The sequence below is a fragment of the Plasmodium knowlesi genome (assembly GCF_000006355.2).
Source record: "Plasmodium knowlesi strain H genome assembly, chromosome: 8".
Lineage (NCBI taxonomy): Eukaryota > Apicomplexa > Aconoidasida > Haemosporida > Plasmodiidae > Plasmodium > Plasmodium knowlesi.
The window spans coordinates 343,473-365,023 of record NC_011909.2 but is presented as its reverse complement, the minus strand read 5'-3'; the positions used below and the strand labels follow the sequence as shown (position 1 = coordinate 365,023).

Sequence of the window (21,551 nt, the reverse complement as noted above, 5' to 3'; positions counted from 1 at the left end):
CCGGAACCTGCCTTATTTTTAACCCGGAACTTACTTTACCCTTAACCCGGAACTCACTTTACACTTTAACCCGAAATGCTAAATCCAGCCATTTTCGCATATTCTCGTTATTCAGTATAAATTTCTGGTGTAAAGTGTATGTATGCTTTTATAAGGTTGTTTGTGCCAACACCCATGAACATATTTTTCTGCTTCGTTGAATATGTTTTTTTGACCATTTTTCTTTGGTGTTTTCCAACTGTGGAATTGAAATTTCATCATCCACTGCCTTTCTTTTTTTTTTTGAGGGGGAGGGAAGAGCCATTTCCTTCAATATGCACGCACATTCTTCTGTGCCCTCACCATCATTAAGGAGATACCCATCGGGTTAACCATGGCCACCTATACACTCGTTGGACCTACACTGTCCACACGATGTTTAGGACTACCGGCGTGGGTATATGCGCCAAGTAATCATAGAACCCTTTTCGTATGTTTAGTCTCATATGTGTGAACTCTATTTTTTTTTTTTTCTTCTTCTTCTTTTTTTTTTTCTCTACGCTCAATTTAGACACTCTTTTGTTGTGCTTTATTTTGACATAAGAATTAAAAGAAAAAGGACCCCCCCAAAAAAAAAAAAATTCCACACAATTATATCCTACGTTGTACTTTCTACGTACACAACGATCCTACTTTCCATAGAAATTGGTCAATGCTCCCACTTTGTTAATACACCAATTCGGTATGTAATATACCCCGTAAATCTAAGCTTCCACGAGAAAAAAAAAAAAAAGACAAAGAAAGCACGCTGTGATTTGCGAAGACTTCCGTAGACAGGCAATAGGCGACACTTAATTCTATTCGCGCAATGCCTTCATGTTCACATATGCGCCCGCGCAGAAATGAGAAAAATGGCATGGAAATATAGAAACATAATAATATAGAAATCTTGTTAGAAGAAAAAAAATAATAAATAAATAAAGTCATTTCTAGATACCCTGCTGCTATAATACTGTGTGAGATACTTTGCATAAGGTACTTCCCTTAACGGTTAATTAACTGGTGCCTGTCTATTTGAGTCCCTGTTGCCAGCAAATAAAGGTATGGGCACGAAGAAAAAAAAAAAAAAAAGGCATCCCAGCTGTGCATAAATATGCATCAGTGTATATACACATAAGTACATAAACGAACATTTACTTGTGCACACCAACCTTCGACGCACTAAGACAAATTCCAGGGGACTGTACCCTGCGCCCTCTTGCCCAATTAAACAAAAAAATAATGGTACACCAATGACATACACACATATACTGGGATATCGACGCAAAAACTGCAATTTGCACAATCGTGGCAAGTAAATTCCTAGCACAGTTAAAACACTGCCCTATTTTTTTTTTTTTCCCCCCGGCTTCCACGTGATAAAAAAAGGGAATAATTGCGGGTACACACGCGAAGGGGCTAAAAAGAAAAAAAAAAATATATATATATATAATATATATATGTGTAAAAAAAAATATATGAATATATATAAATATGTATATATATAAAAATATATAAATATGTACATGTACAAAAATATACTAAAGCTCTTATATATATGAACACAAGTATCCATGTGCAAACGCATAATAATACGCAGCGCTAAAAGAAATAAGCAAGCACTTCCCTCCGCGCGTTTCCAGAAATGCCATTCGCAGTCCCCCCTACATTCGCTTAAGCTAACGCTCCGTGTCCCCCACTGGCGCAGCTTGTGCAGCGAATGAAGTTCGTGGACGTGTAGGCATGCTGTGCACATGGCGTGTGTTAGGAATATACATACGCACAATAGTAAATAGTTATAAGCATATTTACATGTTTATGTATAATTATACACACATATACACTTTTATGCTTGTTTATATAAAGCTTATACATATGTATTTTGGCTGTACATTTTACGCCCATGCACGGATTTATATATAAAGCCCCCTTTGGCCAACAGCTACCGCCTTCGCGCGCTTGACCCGCCATCGCACGGCAAAGCTGCCTAGCAAAAAGCTTACTATTTTTTTTTTTTTTTTTTTTTTTTTTTTCTTATACTTTTACACACTTAAGAAAAAAAAAAAATAATAAAAGGAAATATACATGTATTAATTAAGCATTTCATTCCAGTTTTTTTTTTTTAGCTTGCATTTATTTTATTCCTTTATTTTATTATTTTTTTTTTTTTTCCCCCTTCTTTCTCCACATTTATTTCCCGAGAAGTTTATTCTTTCCCTCATTTACTTCCCATCATTTAATTCATTTTTTTTTCCTCCTCTTGCCTACTGTTTTTTTTTTTTTTTTTTTAACGTTTTACTAGTGTCATAATTTCTTCTGACATTTCGTAATAACCTCAGTGTTCATTTCCTTCTGGCCAAGTGAAAATACAGTACGGCACACAATACACTTGTATAATTCCCCTTACACAATCGTGTATATACATACGCACGTACATTTGCATACCAGAGAATATATCCCTTGCTGTTAACATCGTACACAAAAATGAGAGAAATCGTTCACATCCAAGCCGGCCAGTGTGGTAATCAGATAGGTGCAAAATTTTGGGAAGTCATATCCGACGAGCATGGCATAGATCCAGTAAGTATTTGGTGTCCCTCACGGGGGTATGTCCCTGTGTGTGAGGGGGTGTACACGAACAAGTGTACGCCTGCATGTATGTATACCAGTGCCTGCACTAGTCTGCGCTTATTTGTGCGTATACACAGGTGGAGTACCCCCGCTTGTGAGTGCAACAATGTGAGGAGGTCACTTCAGTATCCCCCCCATGTGAGCTATTCCATTCATGGTTCTACCTATGCTTATTCCGATCCTTCGCACGCTCGATATCATGTCAAATGAGGGTTACGCACATAGTGAGATTTGCATTACACCCATGAACTGTATGTATGCTTTTAGACCGCGTTCATATGTAGTGTTCTCCATGCTTATCCTTCCCTACACTGCGAGATATACTTCCAATATGTTTCACCTTAAGTTGTTAATTATGCAAAGAAAAGGATAAGAACAAAAATAGATCTTAGAATGTCTGTTTATGTTGCACATCATCGCACATATGAGCGTACAAATTGTGCATGCAATCGGAGCAGTGACATGTATGTATATACGTCCTCCGATACATTCTGTTCCAAATGGAAAGCGTATAAATAATTTCCACATTCATGCATGCACACTCTTTCGTTTTCACTCCACAGAGTGGTACCTACAGAGGTGACAGTGACTTACAGTTAGAAAGAGTTGATGTGTTTTACAATGAAGCAACCGGTGGAAGGTACGTGCCCAGGGCCATTTTAATGGATCTGGAACCAGGAACTATGGACAGTGTTCGAGCTGGACCCTTCGGTCAATTATTCAGACCTGACAATTTTGTATTTGGACAAACAGGAGCTGGAAATAACTGGGCCAAGGGACACTACACAGAAGGTGCCGAATTAATAGATGCAGTTTTGGACGTAGTTCGAAAAGAAGCAGAAGGATGTGATTGTCTACAAGGATTTCAAATTACTCATTCTTTAGGTGGAGGTACAGGTAGTGGTATGGGAACCTTGCTGATTAGTAAAATTAGGGAAGAATATCCAGACCGTATTATGGAAACCTTTTCAGTATTCCCTTCCCCAAAAGTATCAGACACCGTTGTTGAGCCATACAATGCAACTCTGTCCGTCCACCAATTGGTTGAAAATGCTGATGAAGTACAAGTTATAGATAATGAGGCCTTGTATGACATTTGTTTCAGAACATTGAAGCTTACTACTCCAACTTATGGTGACTTAAATCACTTAGTTTCTGCGGCCATGTCAGGAGTTACATGTTCCTTAAGATTCCCCGGTCAGTTAAATTCTGATTTGAGAAAATTAGCTGTGAACTTAATTCCCTTCCCACGTCTCCACTTTTTTATGATTGGTTTTGCACCACTGACAAGCAGAGGCAGTCAACAATACAGGGCTCTAACAGTACCAGAGTTAACGCAACAGATGTTCGATGCGAAGAATATGATGTGTGCAAGTGACCCAAGACACGGAAGATACTTAACTGCCTGCGCCATGTTTAGAGGACGAATGTCAACTAAGGAGGTAGACGAGCAGATGCTGAGCGTCCAGAACAAGAACTCCTCCTACTTCGTCGAATGGATTCCCCACAACACCAAGTACGTTTCTGTGCCTAAGCTAGGCTGAAGAGAAGAACAAAAAATATTTGCGACGAAGCACTTGCGCCCATCGCACCGTCTGCTCATCACTTTCCTGGAAGCGAGGCGTCTTTCCATGTGACGCTTTTGCAGGGAAAACACAGCCCGAGGGAGAGTATTTTTCTTTCCTACTTCCATCGCGACGTAACTCACCTAACGGCGCCCCCATTTCTTTTCCACTTCCACAGGTCCAGCGTTTGTGACATTCCACCAAAGGGATTGAAAATGGCAGTCACCTTCGTAGGAAACTCCACAGCCATCCAGGAAATGTTCAAGAGAGTGTCAGATCAATTTACGGCTATGTTCAGAAGAAAGGCATTTTTACACTGGTACACGGGAGAGGGAATGGACGAAATGGAATTCACAGAAGCAGAATCCAACATGAACGATTTGGTTTCTGAGTATCAGCAATACCAGGATGCAACGGCTGAAGAGGAAGGAGAATTTGAGGAAGAAGAAGGAGATGTCGAAGCTTAGGTAAATGTATCCCACACGTATTCCTTCTTGGTCAAGCCAGTTTGAAAAAAAAAAAAAAAAAAAAAAAAAAGCATATAAAATTACGAGATTGAACAATTATATTCCCGCATAGCCCCTTTCTTTTTTTTTTTTTTTTTTTTTTTTTTTTTTTTCTGCGGAATTTATGTCAGGTTTATTACAATTTGAATTAGCATTTTTTAGATTATGGATTATTTAGAGTTGTGCTAGACATGCAAAAGGGGACAACTCGGGTTGATTGCATTTATTTCGATGCTTCTTTCCCACGCAAAAGGTGTATATATATAGACATACACAATGTACGCGACGCATATACGTACCATAAAAAAAAAAAAAAAAAAAAAAAAAAAGGAAATGTATACAACATGTGCATACACATGAAAACATATAAATATGTATATATGTACAGACAGATTTATATGTATACAAATGTATATATATTTATATATACGACGTATACCTACTCGTAGGCCCATGTACATATACATCCATACATATGACATATGCCTGCATGTGCCACGTGTACGCATATGCAAATGTATGTGTAATTATGATTTACTCCCCCAACAGTATCATAGAAATACATTTATAATTAACTCATTTTCTCCTATAAAGGTATATACACTTATTTAGATTTTCATGCTTTGGCGGAATGGTAAAAGTACATCAAAAATGTGCAAAAAAAAAAAAAAAAGAGAATAAAATAAAAATTTCTTCACCCGTGGCAGCATCCTTTTTGTACATGAAAAAAAAAAGAAAAAAAACTGAAAAAATATATATATATATATATATATCCAAACAAATGCCACAACTGAAGGAAAAAATCAAAGGCGTTATACATCCTCGAATGACAAAATTGGAACACCAAATTGGAACAATGTCATATTTAGTGGCAATTACTTCATTTGGACAAATTGAATTGCTATTGTGGTAGCATTGCCTTTCATCTGCAGGAACACGGCGTAGTAAGTAAAAATCCTCCCTTATACTTCATTTTGATGGTAGACCTTACGTTTGCCCAGAAAAGGAAATATTCATTTTCATATCCGCCGTGTGGCACCATCGATTACCACAATTACATGGAACACAAAAAGTGGAAAGAAAAGGAGACCATTCTGTGAATCCTATTTTTACAATAAATATCTCAAAAAAGTATACATTCGCCGTTGCTTCGGTTTTGCGTTATCTTAGAAAAGAACGAAAAAAAAAAAAAAAAAAAAGAATAAATTCAAAACGCTTTAAACTGTTTGTACATGCTCTATGTAGAGGTGGTAAAAAAAAAAAATAATAAATAAGGAAAACAAAATTGAAAAGGACACACATTAACAGTTTGTACTTCAAAATAATTAGGCGAATAACACGAAGCAGACACGTAGGACAAAAAAAAAAAAGTTACACATAAATGGGAATCTATATCAAAAAATAGCTGTTTAGTTAAACACAACTTTAATAATTCACACAAAAGTGCAATTTTAGCAAGTACTCAAAATACATATCGGCATAATGAATAAAATTTTTTAATTACAGCAATTACAATAATTATATAATAATCTACATTTCTGCGATTTTTCGAAGAACACATGTTTATACATGTGTATGGCATACCCTTCTGTAAGGATTACATGAATAAACTTTGGAAATTTTCACAAATAAATGTAGAAAAAAAAGAAAAAAAAAAAGTCAAAATATGCAGCCAAAATACAGGCGAGGAAGGTTAATTATTGGTTCTGTTTACTATTTTTTTTTTTTTTTTTTTTTTTAAATTATACAGGGAAGAAGATCATAGAAGGTGAATACACGCAGTTGGAAATTAGGACGGTGCCTAGAATAAACATAAGTTATTAAAATTTTTCGAATCTGTATCTTCCATACTTTTACACCATTTAGCAAAAAATTCAGAGTCGCTGAACAGTTGCTCGGAGGAAGTAGCACCAAATGAAAACAAGTCTTCGATCGATTCCGAATTGAAGATATTAGATTCGTTGGAAATTGTTCCGTCATTTCTATCCTTCTTTTGTTGGTTATTCCCACTCGAATCTTTGACACGTATATTTTCGCATGCATTTCGACTTGTATCTGAAAACACATTATTATTGCTACTTTGCGTTATTTCGGGATGTCTCCCTTCACTTATTCCATAGTTTCTGTTAACCATCTCCTCCTCACTCCACATTTTTGCGTCATAACTTCCATTCATATAGGAGTCGTGATTTACTGTCATATTTAGGGTCTGATGGTTCTGCAGATTAATGTCAAGACCATTCCCCCTGAATAATTCATGTTCTGAAACTTCATCCTCATCGTTAAGATAATCCAAGTTCAAAAAATTCATATCTAAAATGGAATTTTCCCCAATGTTGTTCTCTTCCGATTCTTTCTTCGCGTAGTCGCTAGAATAATTTTTTCCTGGGGGTGTGTAAAGCGCGTCGATGTCCAAGTTGACTCCATTACATATATTTAGAAAATTATCATTCAGTTTGAATAAACCATTTTCCATCACTGGGATGTTCTCGAATAGGTGTATGTTGGACAGGATATCTGGAACACTTTCTTCTTCGAATAGGAAGTCGTATCTTTGGTTGGTTCGTTCGTCATCTGGCATATTTGTGCGGTCAGTGGTTCCATTAAGGGCTCGCTCGTTGCTCCATATACTGTCACTCGACTCTTCCAATAGGTTGATTCCATGGTTTCCCCTCAGTATATCTCTACGGGCTTCCCACATATTGCCGATATCTTCGTTCCACGTTTTGCTTTGACGCATGTTCCCACTTCTACTTGCATCTTTTCTCCACATTTTGCCCCCGTTACGACCCCACTTTCTGCCCCATTTTTTGCCAGGAGAAATGATCTCCCCATTTGTTCGTCTGGCCGTTGGATTGCCCTGGTGGTGGTGTTGTATTCCTAAACTTGAATGAACATCAGAAAGGGCAGGAAATTCCGTTTCTGTTTTTCCTTCATTTGATATCCGTAAAGGTCTAATTTCTTCAATACCATGAGCAAATCTGCACTTATCCTGATTCATACATTTTTTCTTTCTCCAAAAATAACAAAGAGTAGTTTTGTAGGTAGCCAGATCAGTACTTGGTTGCAACTTCTCAATTTTGTGGGCATATTTACAGTTAGGGTTACAGCAAGGAATTTTTTTCTTAACGCTTTTGCACAATTTCGTATTTTCTAAGTTGGGTAGAGGTCTTAATTCTTCCAGCACATGAGCATAGTTGCAGTTGTCTTTATTCATACATCTGTTTTCTAGGAAGTGTTTACAAATTTTCGTTTTCGTAAATTGGTATTTTATGTCAGCTGGCTGGTTCATCCTGCGGTTACTATTTTTTTCTGCCGATTTATTCATGTTTACAGGTGTAACTAGCAGAAACGTTGTAGTACAAAAAGGTATGGGTGATTTGTTGCAAATGGAGATGTTAACTCAGAAACGAATGGACAAGATGTATTAAAGAGTATCGAAAAGTTTTCTTCAAAGAAACGAACACTATATGGGTAAAAAAAAAAAAAATAGCGTAATCGGTACTATTACTGAGATATATGAAGGGGAAGGTCTATATAATCGGTGCTACCTCAACGCGAAATAAATATATATTCAAGATTAATTTTCACAAACACTTCGACATGTACTGTAAGGAGGTTCTACTGAAACATGAGGACAAGTAAATTTTCGTAAAAATGCAAGCAAACAGTTCCTATTAATATGTACAAAATTATGATGTCCCTATTAAAAAAAATGGTCTTTAAGTTTTACAAAAGCATAAAAGTTAAATAAACGGCTATTAAAAGGTGGTGACAGGTGGTACAATGGGGTGATTAGTCATTTGTATTTTGGATAAATGTAATTTATAAAAAAAAAATAAAATAAAATAAAAAAAAAATATATATATATTATATGTATGTGTGTACTATTACACACAAATGTGTGCGACAATTCCACATCCATGCTTACAATTAAAGCGATCAAAACAGGAGGAAGGGGCAACAATTTAAGATCAAATCTGAGAGAAAAAAAGCCCTTTTTATTGATCATTATTAGATCGCTGTTTGATCATAATTCGTTCAATTTTAATATGTTTCTCAGAGCAGAATGCCTAAGATGTCTACATGAGCCCGTTGCTCGAATAATCGCAGAAAAAAAATTTAAATAAGTACTATAAAATTGCTTTTTTTTTTTTTATGACATATAGGCAAGGCATTGTAACATAATGGTGCTTGCATAAAGCATGAATGCTTTTTTAAACGTTGTTTTTTTTAATATAACGTCTTTGTCACTTGAGCCTTTTTAAACAAAAAGGATGTGCCTACCATCGTCAAGATTGTTCAAGCTTGGTGCGAGCGCAAAGGGGTCGCATGCGGGGGCAGATCACTCCGAGCTGCAAAAAAAAAAAAAAAAAAAAAAAATACATACATTCCGCATGCAGACATAACACACGTCCCTACGGAAAGAAACACTCCTGATATCATGAACCAAATGGACAGACAACTCTGTTTTTTAACAACGGAGAAATGAGGCCACCTCCTTTTTGAGCAAAGTCGGATGCATCAAAAATCCCCCTTTTGTACAAAAACATCCTCATTAGTGTCTTAGCGCACAAAAGTGCTAAATCATTACTCCCAAATTATCACCCGTTTCAACAGGCCGTTTGAAAAAAAAAAAAAAAAAAAAAAAGAGAGGGTTTGTATAAAATAATGAGCATCCTACTTTTACCATTAAAATAGATTTTTTTTTCATCATAATACAAATTATTCGTCTTAAAAGTGCGACTACAATTTTGTTGTTAAAAGTACTTGTATATCTCGTGGGAAGGAGCATATATGCTGTGATGCCACTCTCCCGTGTCATGCAAACGGGGCATGTCCGCGTCCAAAAATTGACGCATGCACGATGTTGTTGTGCGTATGACTGCACGTGAAAGGTAATAATTTTATGAGCTATCCAGAGAGTCCCCAATAAATGTTGCAACGCCTTTAATGGAGGAAAAAAGGAGGAACAAACAGATAGACAATTATGTTAAAGGGTTCCCCCATGGAAAAGCTGGCAAGTTGAATGTAACTCCATGTTTGACTTTTCTCGTCATGGTGTTTAAAAATTAAAAAATAAAAGAGGATTAATTAGCATCTCATTAGGATGAAAATGTGTCTAAATAGGAGTTAAATCTGAGGAACAGGATGGACGGGAAAATTGTCTTACGCGTCAGGAGTACACAAAATGGACGAAAAAATGATAGAAGAATGACCACATCTTGGCATGCCCTTAGCAATCTCAACCCTTTCCTCATGACATTTCGCCTTCTACCCATTTATAACACTATACTGTGTTGTAGTATTAAAGCGGAAAAACTTTGTCAAAGGTAAAAAAAAAAACATATCTTTTCTCAGACTTATATACATATGCATATGTGCATTTAAGTTGGCACGTGTAAGTGTACGTGTCCGTTATGTTAAGTTTAATTAAAAAAAAAAAAAAAAAGGGTGAGTCATGCAGAGAGATGAACAAAAAAAAAAAAAAAAAAAAAGGCCTGCTGTGGAGCAGCACGGCAATGTAGCCATAAGGCCATAAAACCATAAAACGATAAAGAAATAAAACCAGAAGATGTAAAATGCAAAGTGAAAGGGGGCTATAAGCGAATTATGTCTAACGAATTAAAAAGTCAAAAAGGCGATACCATATGCTCGTGTTAACCATTCGGGCATGGCGCTCTGACAAAAAAAAAAAAAAAAAAAATGTAAACGAGGAAAAGTAGGGGGGAACATAAAAAGGAATAGAAAGGGGAAGATCCGAATTTCCATTCGCGAATGATAAACTGCAACATGCGCAGCGAGCACAAAGTGCAAACACATTCACAATGCAAAAATTGATAACAAATGCGAAGCAGACGCTGCGAGAGACTTAAAAAAAATAAAAATAAAACATGTAAAGAACACAAAAAATTAACGTAGACGTAAAGGACGTGATGAAAACATAATCAGAGTGCAAATGAAATATATTATAATCATAATTATTTCCCATAACAAAATTCATAATGTGATTGTAATTTACAGGAATGTAAGAAGTTAAGAGCAAAGAGTTAGTCACAAAATAGAGGCCCATTAATTCGGAAATTAACAAAATCCACATATTTGAAAAAAGTTTAAAATAAAAGGAAAAATAAGTCGATATCTGAATAATCTGTTGTAAAAATTTCTTCATGTTTATTGCTACGATGTACGAAATGTACAATAAGGATATATATGGCCCATAAATTATGGCTATATTATATTTTATATTAAAAAATAAACATATCCTTTCAATCATCTTGGAAAAAGGATCCCTTATATATATTCTTATAAATATAATGTTTAAAATGGACATGATAATTTTATAAATGACTGTTAAAAACATGACCGAATTTAAAAAGACATTAATTTTTCCCAGCAGGCAATTCTTATTTTTTTGAATTTCAAACTTCCTGCTTAATATTGCATTTAAGGAATAATACATACTTGTATTTGTGTACACAATATTTTCTATTTCTTTTTTTAATTTATTGTAATTTTCAATGTCTTGCATTTTGCGCATATCTTCATTACACGAGTCATACATGTTGTGGTCATTATTTGCCTGGTTGTCCTTCTGTTGACTGTACTCGTCCTTCAATTCGCTATCATCTATGCTTATTCTATTTTTTAAATGGAAATTCTTTTCCATTTCGTACAAAAATTGAATGCGCTCCATTTTTTTCTTCTTTTCGTTGTATTTGGTTTTTTCAAATTTGTTAACTGGGAAGCTGATGCTTTTGAAGAAAAATTTATTGGCGCCACCGTTGTTCACATTGTGCGTGCTCGGCGTGTCTTCCCCGTTTGTTTCTTCATCGATGTTCTGTTTATCCCTGTGTCTGCACACGCCGTTATCGCCACCGCTATTACCGCTTCCGTCACTGCCCCTATCGCCACCGCTGTCGCCTCCACTCCCCGTGCGACTGGGGCTTCCCCCTTTCGAGGAGGAGAGTTCACTGTCAAACATCACATTTAGAGAGGCGTACTTCCTCATTTGTCCCTCCTCACTCGCATTTGCACTAGGTTCATCGTCAGACGAAGTGTCACGACTTTCGACAAAGGAGTGGGGGCAACTATTTGACCTCTTCAAAGGGTGCACATTATCTTTGTTTATATTTTTATAGAAATAGTTAATAACAGTCGATTCGTGATCGCTGAAATTTCCACTTCTCTTTTTACTTTTTGGTTGCTCAAAATGGTGCGTACTTAGTCGTCTCTTTTGTTTCTTCATGGTACCTTTGGAGTGCCTCTGCTTGTCCAGCAAAAAGGCAAAATCAGTGGTTTTCACCTGACCGCCGCTATCCACACAGTTTAAAAAGCTACTATTTTTAAAAGTGCACATATTTTTTAACCGGTTGGTGAAGTTCACAAGTACGGAAGCTTTTTTCACAGTTTTTTTTTTTTTTCTCATTATGGCAGTTCTAGTTCGAGCAATAATTCCTTGTTCACTATTTTGTTCGAGTTCCTCATTGAATGGAAACTGCTGTTCCTTATAGCACTCTGCACCGTTTTTTTCTGGTACTTCCAAAGGAGAAGAATTTTTAACAGGAAGGATATTCCCCCCAGGAGATCCTCCCTTTTTCGCATCGTACAGAAACCGTTTTGAATTCATGTCAAAGTTACTTTGCAACCTTTCGAGTTCCTCCTTTTTAAACATATAATTAGTAAAGTTAATTAGTATACTTTCTTCGATGTTATAAATCTGCATTTGTAACTTCGGAATATGCACATAATACACAAAGGTGGTAATATAGTCGTAAATAAAATACATGGAGGATATACCAGCGACGATAGAATTTGTCGTTACTCCAAGTGCACAGATATTTATGAGTAGCTCTCCGATGATGAATTTGTACAACAACATTAAGTAATGTAGAAACATAAAGCAGAGGATGCCTACAAGGTTATAGATACGGTTCATACATTTTCTAAATATCGATATCTTCTCTTCCTCGGTTTGTCCACCTTGGTTTTGGCCCTTATGGTAATACTGATGGAACCGTCTAAATGCGGTGGAGTAATAATTGAAGCATTTTTTCCTCCTTTCTAGTAAGTAAAAAATTGTCTTATTAAAGAATTTGTTCTGATTTTTCTTCTGAAGCTCAACGTTCTGACTATATAACAGGTACTTTCTTATATCGAGCGTGTTATCATCTGCTATAACATAATTGTAATTCTTTTTGTAAATCATATTTTTTAATTTCCCTAAACTTAGCCAAAGTAATGATAAAAATATGATACTTCGAATGAGAAAAAAATGCTTTTTTATTTTTTTACTAATTCCATTTTGCTCCTTATAAATGGCACTTATTTTTATATAATATTTTTTTATCAATTTGATGTGCGAGTGGGAGTTAAATTCTGGGGACAGGATTTCTTTGTAATTACTCGAATCAAATATAGTGTTGATGAACTCTACTGGAATAACTATATACAACAAGCAGACTAGGACACATATATCAATGTGCCAAATGTACGTAATGGTACCATTGGACACTATGTTGGATAATTCAAAGAGGAAAAGGGAAAAAATGGACATGCAAACTAGAAAGGTTATGAAAAAAATGTTTTTATTAAATTTATTCGAATGATTTAAAATGTCTAAATATCTCAGTAAGTAATAAATGGACACCTTGTAAAATATGACATGTAGCAAAATCATGGCTATAATTTCACACACCAATCTTATATTCATTTTATTTTCGTTGAGGGCAAGCATAGTTGGGGAAGGGAAGGGGAGAAATGTGGGGCTCAAAACGCATCATACACGACTGCTACGGGTAGGCACGTCAGGTAACTCCGCATGCCCCAAATATGCGTATATATGTGCGTATATACATACGTGCGTCGGTATAGTGCTTGTTTTCATGTCAAAGGTTGCTCATTCCATGTTACATACATGTGGGTACACACTCATGGAGATGTCACAGTTTGCCAGTTTTTACACAGCCATAATTTCCTTTTTCTCTTTTTTCTTTGACGCAAAACGCTCAGCCGCTGTGGGGGGGATAAAAACACGCACTCTCAGGTGTAAGTACGGAAATGCGCATATTTCTCTGCGTGTGGACACATAAATATATGCGCAGATGCGCAGAAATGCTCAATGGGAAAAATTACGAAAAGGAGAAATTTAAACGCATTTAAAAATTGTCACAAGAGCTGCGCGCTTACGCGATTTTAGCTCGCTGGTCAGCTAATTCCACAAATGGACACAGCAAAAAAAAAAAAAAAAAAAAAAAAAAAAAAAAAAAAACTACAAATTTAAACAAACAGAAAAAAATATTTTTTGCGAAATTTTTTCTAAAATTTTGCTAAAAGGTTATAAAAGAAGGTTACGCAAAAAATGCAGCAGAACTAAGTGGGGAAGAAGAATTTATGATGAACCATTTCTGACAAAAGGGCGAAATTACACAAATGCTTTAACACATATGTTTACACAGGCAAATGCGCACATATGTAACACATGAACTATACAAACATATATATTATCAATGCGAAGATTTACATAATTTTCCCATATTGTTCGAGTCCATCGTGGCGATATATATATTATTTTTGCTTCCCCTTTTTTTTTTTTCCTTTTCTTTTTCTCGTGCTTTTAGTTTGTGATTTGTGTTCATATGCACATCCTGCTGTAATGTTACATTGTATGTGAATTTTCGAACTATTTCATTTCAGTTAATCGTTTTCGTGCCATGTATACGCTTTGAGGCGAGAACATTAAAAGGGTTTAAAAGAAATATACTATTTGCAAAGCGAATGAAGAGATAATTAATGGCATTATATTTTAACACACCCTGTGTAAGAAGTGTATGTGCATATTTACAAAATCGCCCAAGGGGAATAATATATACATTCACAGACGCAATTTCACTTACACATTTAAGTGTGCAATTTGAATAATTGTAAAGGGGTTACATAGGGAAAAACATAACCGCTCTAAGTATAGCACTTTTGCTTATATAAAGATTGTGAAAAAATAAAAAAATGAAACAGTTCCTCTAGTAACGAAAAGGTGTACGAAAACATTTATCTCATCGCATATACAATTGGTTTTCACCCATGTGGTTACTTGCGTGACTGTTGTATCTGTTTTTATATGTTACTTAATGACAAAACAATTTCTGTTTCAATTCTCTCACGACCGAGAATAGAGAAAAAAGTACAATAAGTTTAAGCAAAACATAAAAAAAGCAACAGGGTTGAATGGGAAATGGAAGGAGAAACATAAAGGAGCACCACTTTGGTGATACAGAAACACCTGCTGGTAAAATATGTATGCAAAAGGAGAAAAAAAAAAAAAAAAAAAAAGCAACCAAAGAGACTCACATATAGTCCGTTCTGAAAAAGTTCCTCTGAAAGCTGAAAACAAAAAAAAAAACAGTAATATTCTTTTTTTTTTTTTTTTTTTTTGCCTTCTTACAAACGCTGTAATAACATCTGCGAGGAATTCACACGAAGTACGCGACATGTTAAGGTGTCATCAGAAGGTTGGGCGGGGACACAAGGAATACCCCCACATGTAGGTACGAGTGCACGTATGGAAGTATGCGTACATAAATATCTGTAAAACGTATGCATTAAAAGCTTTTTAAAAGTTCACCAGGGGAAAAAAAGCCGACGGAGCAAGTGAACACATAATTGTGTAATCATGTACACAGTTTAGGTAAAAAATGTCTTCGCCATGCGCATAGCAAACATGGGTATGTATAAATATGCCTTTTGTACATTTACTTCAAACACGCCTATGCGTAATTTACACATGATTCCTGGCCAAGGCATAAGGATCGTGATGGCGTATTATCGGAGTACTGCTTTTTTCCCAAAGACCATATTGCAACGCGTTAGCCGCGCACAGGTGAAGTGGGCATAAATACACAGCATCCTCGTTTGCGTGGTACGGGTGGGGGCAAGCGCGCGTATACATGCGCAAACGTGCGTATGTACGTAAAATAATATATACATGTAAATTTATATGTACATATGCGTGCTGTACAGGTGAACCATACATGTGCACCGCTCAAGGGAGGCATTTTTTGGAAGTCTCCCCTCATTTACTTTCTTTCTTTTTCTTTTTTTTTTTTTTTTTTTTGGGGCTAAAAGATGGCCAAGCAGAAACATTCGTCCTGCCATTTTTAATTTATTTTCATTTTATTTTTTTTTTTTTTTCCCCTTCGCTAGAAAAACGAACGAAAAAAAAAAAAAATTACCTCTCTTTGATGCATGTAAACGTGCATACATGTACGTGTACATATTTACATATACACGCTTACGTACATTATGTACGCGTAAGCGGATGCGTGAACGCGTTAACATAGCTTTGTTCACAGGGATATTCCTTTGGATGGGCACATTTTTATCGCTTCAACTCTACATTTTTTCGGAGGAAGAGAAGAACAAAATAATGTGTGAATGCTGAAAGGGTGGCTGTCGTTGAACTGAAAGAGGAAAAAAATACTATTGCTCAAAGCTTAAAGATAGGCAGAATTTAAAAGTTAAACAGAAACCAAGTGATAAAGGGAAGGTGAAGAAGCGCGCGAACAACAGCTTAAGCGAACATCGGAGCAAATGTGAGTAGAAAAATTTACCAATCTAAAGAGGCCCAATAAATAGGCATCAACTGCTTATGATAAAGGAGCGTACACCATCTGTGCACACGCCTAAACATTCATACATAATTGCCACACTGTGCGCATAAATTTACAGCATAGCCCATCCCGCTTTGCGCGTAAGCACATTTGCAAAAAATCCCACGTGGTATATAACCCAGGAGAAGAAGGCGCAAGCAAAAGGGGAACGCACGTGCCGTATGTTTATACCGAAGTAGAGCATATAAGAAGTGTGTAACCTCATAAACATCACCACCCGCATGCACATATCTACATAACTCTGGAAAAAAATGGGGAACACGCAAGGCGGAATGAACAACAACCCCTACGGATTCTTAGGTAAGAAATTATCTTTCGTTGTATAACTGCTTCCATGCGAAAAGGGGACGAACGTATGGGCATTTTACTTTGTTTGTAAAATCGCCCTGAGGGGAAATCCTGCCATATATGGTAGCATGCGGTTTATATATATGTCGCCACGTGTATACATAATTGTTATCGCTATAACGCGATGTGAGGAGAAAAATTGCACAAAAAAAAAAAAAGAAAGGAAAATTTCCCCTTATATGGAGATAAATACGTAGTTGTTTGGAAAGTACACGAATTATTAATGACTTCACTTTTCCTCTCCCCCTTTAGGCAAAAAAGATGATAAAGATAAGGGAAAAGACAGGGAAAAGAAAAAGCTAGAAAGCGCACCTCCATCACATATAGGCAAAAGAAAAAAAAAAAAAAAAGGAGTCCCCGGACATTCCAAATTACCAACGGTTACCCCTAATACAAAGTGCAGATTGAAACTTCTAAAGTTGGAAAGAATAAAGGATTATCTCCTGTTGGAAGAAGAATTCATTACAAACCAAGAACAGATAAAAACAACGGAAGATAAAAATTATGTGAAGCTAAAAATTGATGATTTAAGAGGTTCTCCAATGAGTGTTGGAACGCTGGAAGAATTAATTGATGAAAATCATGGAATTATTGCCACGTCAGTAGGACCAGAGTATTATGTAAATATACTTTCGTTTGTTGATAAAGATTTATTGGAGCCAGGATGTTCTGTTCTTCTGAATAACAAAACGAACAGCGTCGTTGGTATATTGTTGGATGAAGTGGATCCATTAGTTTCTGTTATGAAAGTGGAGAAAGCTCCCCTAGAATCCTATGCCGATATTGGTGGTCTAGAATCACAAATCCAAGAAATTAAAGAAGCAGTAGAATTACCATTAACCCATCCTGAGTTGTACGAAGATATTGGTATTAAACCACCAAAAGGAGTTATATTGTATGGGCCCCCAGGAACAGGGAAAACATTACTAGCCAAAGCTGTAGCAAATGAAACATCGGCAACTTTTCTGAGAGTGGTAGGTTCAGAATTAATACAGAAATATTTAGGAGATGGACCTAAGCTAGTTAGGGAAATGTTTAAGGTGGCAGAAGATCATGCACCTTCCATCGTTTTTATTGACGAAATTGATGCCGTCGGTACGAAGAGATATGAAGCCACTAGTGGAGGTGAGAGAGAAATTCAAAGAACCATGTTAGAATTACTAAACCAGTTAGATGGTTTTGATTCAAGGGGAGATGTTAAAGTCATTATGGCAACTAACCGAATTGATTCACTAGACCCCGCCTTAATTCGACCTGGAAGAATAGACAGAAAAATACAGCTACCAAATCCGGATACAAAAACGAAGAGAAGAATTTTCCAAATCCATACAAGCAAAATGACCATGTCGCCAGATGTCGATTTGGAAGAATTTGTTATGTCCAAGGATGAGTTATCCGGTGCAGATATTAAGGCCATATGTACCGAGGCAGGGTTATTAGCTCTGCGTGAAAGAAGAATGAAAATTACGCAGGTGGACTTGCGTAAGGCAAGGGATAAAGCACTATACCAGAAAAAGGGCAATATCCCCGAGGGGTTGTACTTGTAACTTTCGAGGTGCTGGTGATACCTCTAATTAGTTATGCATTTTCCTTTACATATGTAGCACTCCAACAAATTTGCTTCTGTGTAACTTGTGCGTTTGTGCACTATCGAGGAGGTATCACGAGAAGGACTACCATATTCTTCCCTCAACGTGTAAAGCTCGCATCTCGGGGTGCAACCCGCACAAGTGCCCCCTCTTCTGCACGATGAAGTGAACCATACTAAGTAGTGAACTCCTTTTATAAAGAGTTATGAGTTTTTTTGTAACGCCGATGTAGCAGTGTGTGTGCATCGATATGGACACATATTTACGCACATACTCGCACATGTATTTTTTTTTTCCCTTAAAAAGAATACAATACACAATTATACCTTTACGAAAAAATGAAAAATATTTTTAAGACTAACTTTTCTATTTTTTTATGCACAAAAAATTTGTTCATAAGAATGAGTACATGATGAGATGTAGGATCACCGGTGTGTACATGGCTACATGCACGATCTGAACACTGTTGCAAAGGGAAAGGGTTACACTCAAAATTAAGTAGGTGGTATATCTCCCCCTTTTTTACACAACAATAACTACATCTTTTATTCAGTGCATTACGTTCTTCCCGATAAATCCATCGAACAGTTAGCAATTTTTCGATGCGTAATTGGGAAGAATTATAATAGGTATGTTTATTTCAAACGAGTTTGGAATCCTTGGGACTTATTTGTGCCTTATCCGCGAGGAACTGCTTAACTTGGCTGTTCAGAAAATTTGCATGGTTCTCATTCATCAGCAGCAGTTGTCCTTCTGCAGACGAAAGTAAATGGAAGGAGGGAGTGAGGGGGTGGTGGTGGTGGTTACGTATATATGAGTGTATGTGAGTGTACACTCAAAATGTGGGTTCACGAAGGGATCTGTTTCGTGTGTCTTCATATTTAAAACAATGCCTTTTTAACATATGCACCATCAGGGATAAAGTGCTTATGCCTTTTTTTATAACTTGGTAGGAAGAAGTACAGAACGGCTAGTACAGTATCGGGATGAAAAAGTTCCTGCGGAGGGAGGGGGAATTAAAAACTGATTTTTTAAATGGCATCAAGTAGAAAGATAGAAATAAAGATAGTTCTCAAGGTGGCAATTTTTAAGTCTTACTCTCCCACACTGGGGAGAAAAAGCCGAATCGGTTTGCAATTGCATAGATTCGAAGATAATAGTATAGGGGGTTGGTATAAATTATATAACCATGTTACTTTTGCATTTTTTTCTCTTCACTGAATCATGCTGCTCCCTGAGGGCATTTATAAATGTGTGCAAGAAGTAGTCCGCCTGCGTGAGAAATTAAAGTGTGTTGCGCATTTTTGAACTACATAGAGGGAGGGAATTTTGTTTTGTGGTCTTTTATCTTCTAACCAGGTGAATGTTTTCGTGGGCATAGAATACCAGGGTGTAGCAAATTCTGTTAAGGGAATGGAGAGATTAAAGGCCTTTGAGTAGGAAGTACCTCCTCCGCATATGTAGTGATATTTGCCTTCGAATGACAAAACAGTTGGAAGGCATACTTGTTCACAACTTTCCACAGAACGTTAATCCTATTTTTGAAGAGGGAGGGGTTGATAATTCGGAAGAAACCCTCACCGTTTATTTTTCCTTCGTCATTGTTATTCCTACAGAGAGAGCAAGGATGTACGCACGTGGTGAGATGAGGATGTTCACTTGTTGTACTCTACAGCGCTTGATTTTTTTTCAACTTTTTATCTTTCCAACATTTTATTATTCCTACTTTGATAGGAACGCGTCCAGCAAATCGAAATACTTCTCCCTGTGTTTTTTTGCCGTATTATCAGTTTTCATTTTTTCATTTTCATAATAAGTTATTTCTTCAAGGACTCTTTTAATAATGGTCTGAAAGGGGATTCGTACAATATGACAGATAGTTGTGTGTATGGAAATTATAACATTGGGAGGGTTCCATTTGTTAGAACCTTCTTGCAGTTTCATACCTGTTGTCTGATGCAATCGTTTTCCTCTTCCTCCACGTCTACTTTACTTTTCTCCGCGTCGTAGTAATAGCTGAAATAGTATTTCTCGTGGCGTTCAGACGAGTGGATTATTATTCCATACACCATTTTGGGGTTATACAGGGGGGTAAAGAAAGGGAAAAAATCCTCAGAGGAGGGGAGATAATGCGAGTTGCCACATGGTGAACGTCACATGGTGAGCAATCACACAAGGAACAATCAGAAGAGTTTCTTAAGCGCACACTGGGAAATACCTCTCATGAAGGTAAAGTGCAAAAAGTGGTATCCCCGCGGGGATCGTGGCTACACCTTATTTACACGTTCAAAAAAAAGGGCGAAAAAAAAAACATGCATATATATACATATACATATACATTTATGCTTCTATATATGTGTACTCCCTTGGGGCGTTTTGATATGGGAAGTTTCTAGGTGCATCACAGAAGGGGCATTTTTCCTTGTTTTTTTCTTTTTTTTTTTTACCGATTCGCTAAATGGGAAATAGCCCTATTCACCCAAGTGCCATTTTAGAAGCGTTCTTCAGATCCCCAAGAGTTGCTCCCATCTCCTCGCTTTCCCCTTATGCGCGTATATACCATTTTGCAAGTGTGGCAGGCCAGTAATATGTACTGTATATTCGTATGTATACCATCTGTTGAAGGATTCCCCTCCGTTCTGTTGAGACGAATTATGTAGTCCTGCGAAAATATGCTCTACTAAGGATGAGTGTATTTCCCTTCCTATGAGCCGCTGTAAAGGTCCCTAGCTTTACCCCCCTGGGATCTTCAGCTAACCAAGGGGAAAAATTGAAGAAAAAGGAGTTTTTTTGCATACCCTTTATACACACCAGAAAGCAGCACAATTTTACCGGTTCTGAATGAGCCAGGTATTATTTCGCTCATCATCTTTCACTGTATGTTATTAAGAGAAGACTGGTCATTCTGTAAAAATAAAAAAAGAAAAATTCCAAAGTTGATGTTTAGTGATTGATACACTCCTGTAGGGCAAGGGGAAGGATGCTTCTACGGAAAGTACAGTAAAGCAAAGGATAAAAAGAAGCACCACGAAGAAGGGAAGAATCGTTGGAAGAGGGATATTTAACCTGCTTGCTCAGCTGCGTACATGTGTGTAGGATTGAAAGGAAATTCGCCACAGAGCGGTAGATTACACAACGGTGAGATCGTCCACAGAAAAGTGTTTCCATTTCGAGACACCCTAACGGGTCGGAAGAAGGGAACGAAGATCCGGCAACACAGACCATTGT

The 21,551-nt window shown here is 36.8% G+C and overlaps 5 protein-coding genes across 5 annotated transcripts; 2 read left to right on the top strand and 3 right to left on the bottom strand.

The window, feature by feature from the left end:
• Window positions 1-2,502: 2,502 nt before the first annotated feature.
• PKNH_0807700 (tubulin beta chain, fragment) lies at window positions 2,503-4,681 on the top strand (the record flags this gene model as incomplete). Its single annotated transcript, XM_002258682.2, has 3 exons — window positions 2,503-2,598; window positions 3,213-4,165; window positions 4,393-4,681. The coding sequence occupies 3 exons, from the start codon at window positions 2,503-2,505 to the stop codon at window positions 4,679-4,681; spliced, it is 1,338 nt and encodes a 445-aa protein (XP_002258718.2).
• Window positions 4,682-6,521: 1,840 nt separating this feature from the next.
• On the bottom strand, window positions 6,522-8,048 carry PKNH_0807600 (zinc finger (CCCH type) protein, putative; the record flags this gene model as incomplete). The annotated part of the gene is made up of 1 exon (XM_002258681.1): window positions 6,522-8,048. One exon carries the CDS (start codon window positions 8,046-8,048, stop codon window positions 6,522-6,524), a length of 1,527 nt encoding a protein of 508 aa, XP_002258717.1.
• Window positions 8,049-10,592: 2,544 nt separating this feature from the next.
• PKNH_0807500 (protein GPR89, putative) lies at window positions 10,593-13,457 on the bottom strand (the record flags this gene model as incomplete). Its single annotated transcript, XM_002258680.1, has 1 exon — window positions 10,593-13,457. The coding sequence occupies one exon, from the start codon at window positions 13,455-13,457 to the stop codon at window positions 10,593-10,595; it is 2,865 nt and encodes a 954-aa protein (XP_002258716.1).
• A 3,180-nt stretch (window positions 13,458-16,637) lies between these two features.
• Window positions 16,638-18,281, top strand: PKNH_0807400 (26S protease regulatory subunit 4, putative; the record flags this gene model as incomplete). The annotated part of the gene is made up of 2 exons (XM_002258679.1): window positions 16,638-16,686; window positions 16,987-18,281. 2 exons carry the CDS (start codon window positions 16,638-16,640, stop codon window positions 18,279-18,281), a joined length of 1,344 nt encoding a protein of 447 aa, XP_002258715.1.
• A 682-nt stretch (window positions 18,282-18,963) lies between these two features.
• Window positions 18,964-20,395, bottom strand: PKNH_0807300 (AP-5 complex subunit sigma-1, putative; the record flags this gene model as incomplete). The annotated part of the gene is made up of 7 exons (XM_002258678.1): window positions 18,964-19,076; window positions 19,270-19,321; window positions 19,512-19,595; window positions 19,680-19,725; window positions 19,829-19,933; window positions 20,050-20,171; window positions 20,270-20,395. The coding sequence occupies 7 exons, from the start codon at window positions 20,393-20,395 to the stop codon at window positions 18,964-18,966; spliced, it is 648 nt and encodes a 215-aa protein (XP_002258714.1).
• Window positions 20,396-21,551: the final 1,156 nt, after the last annotated feature.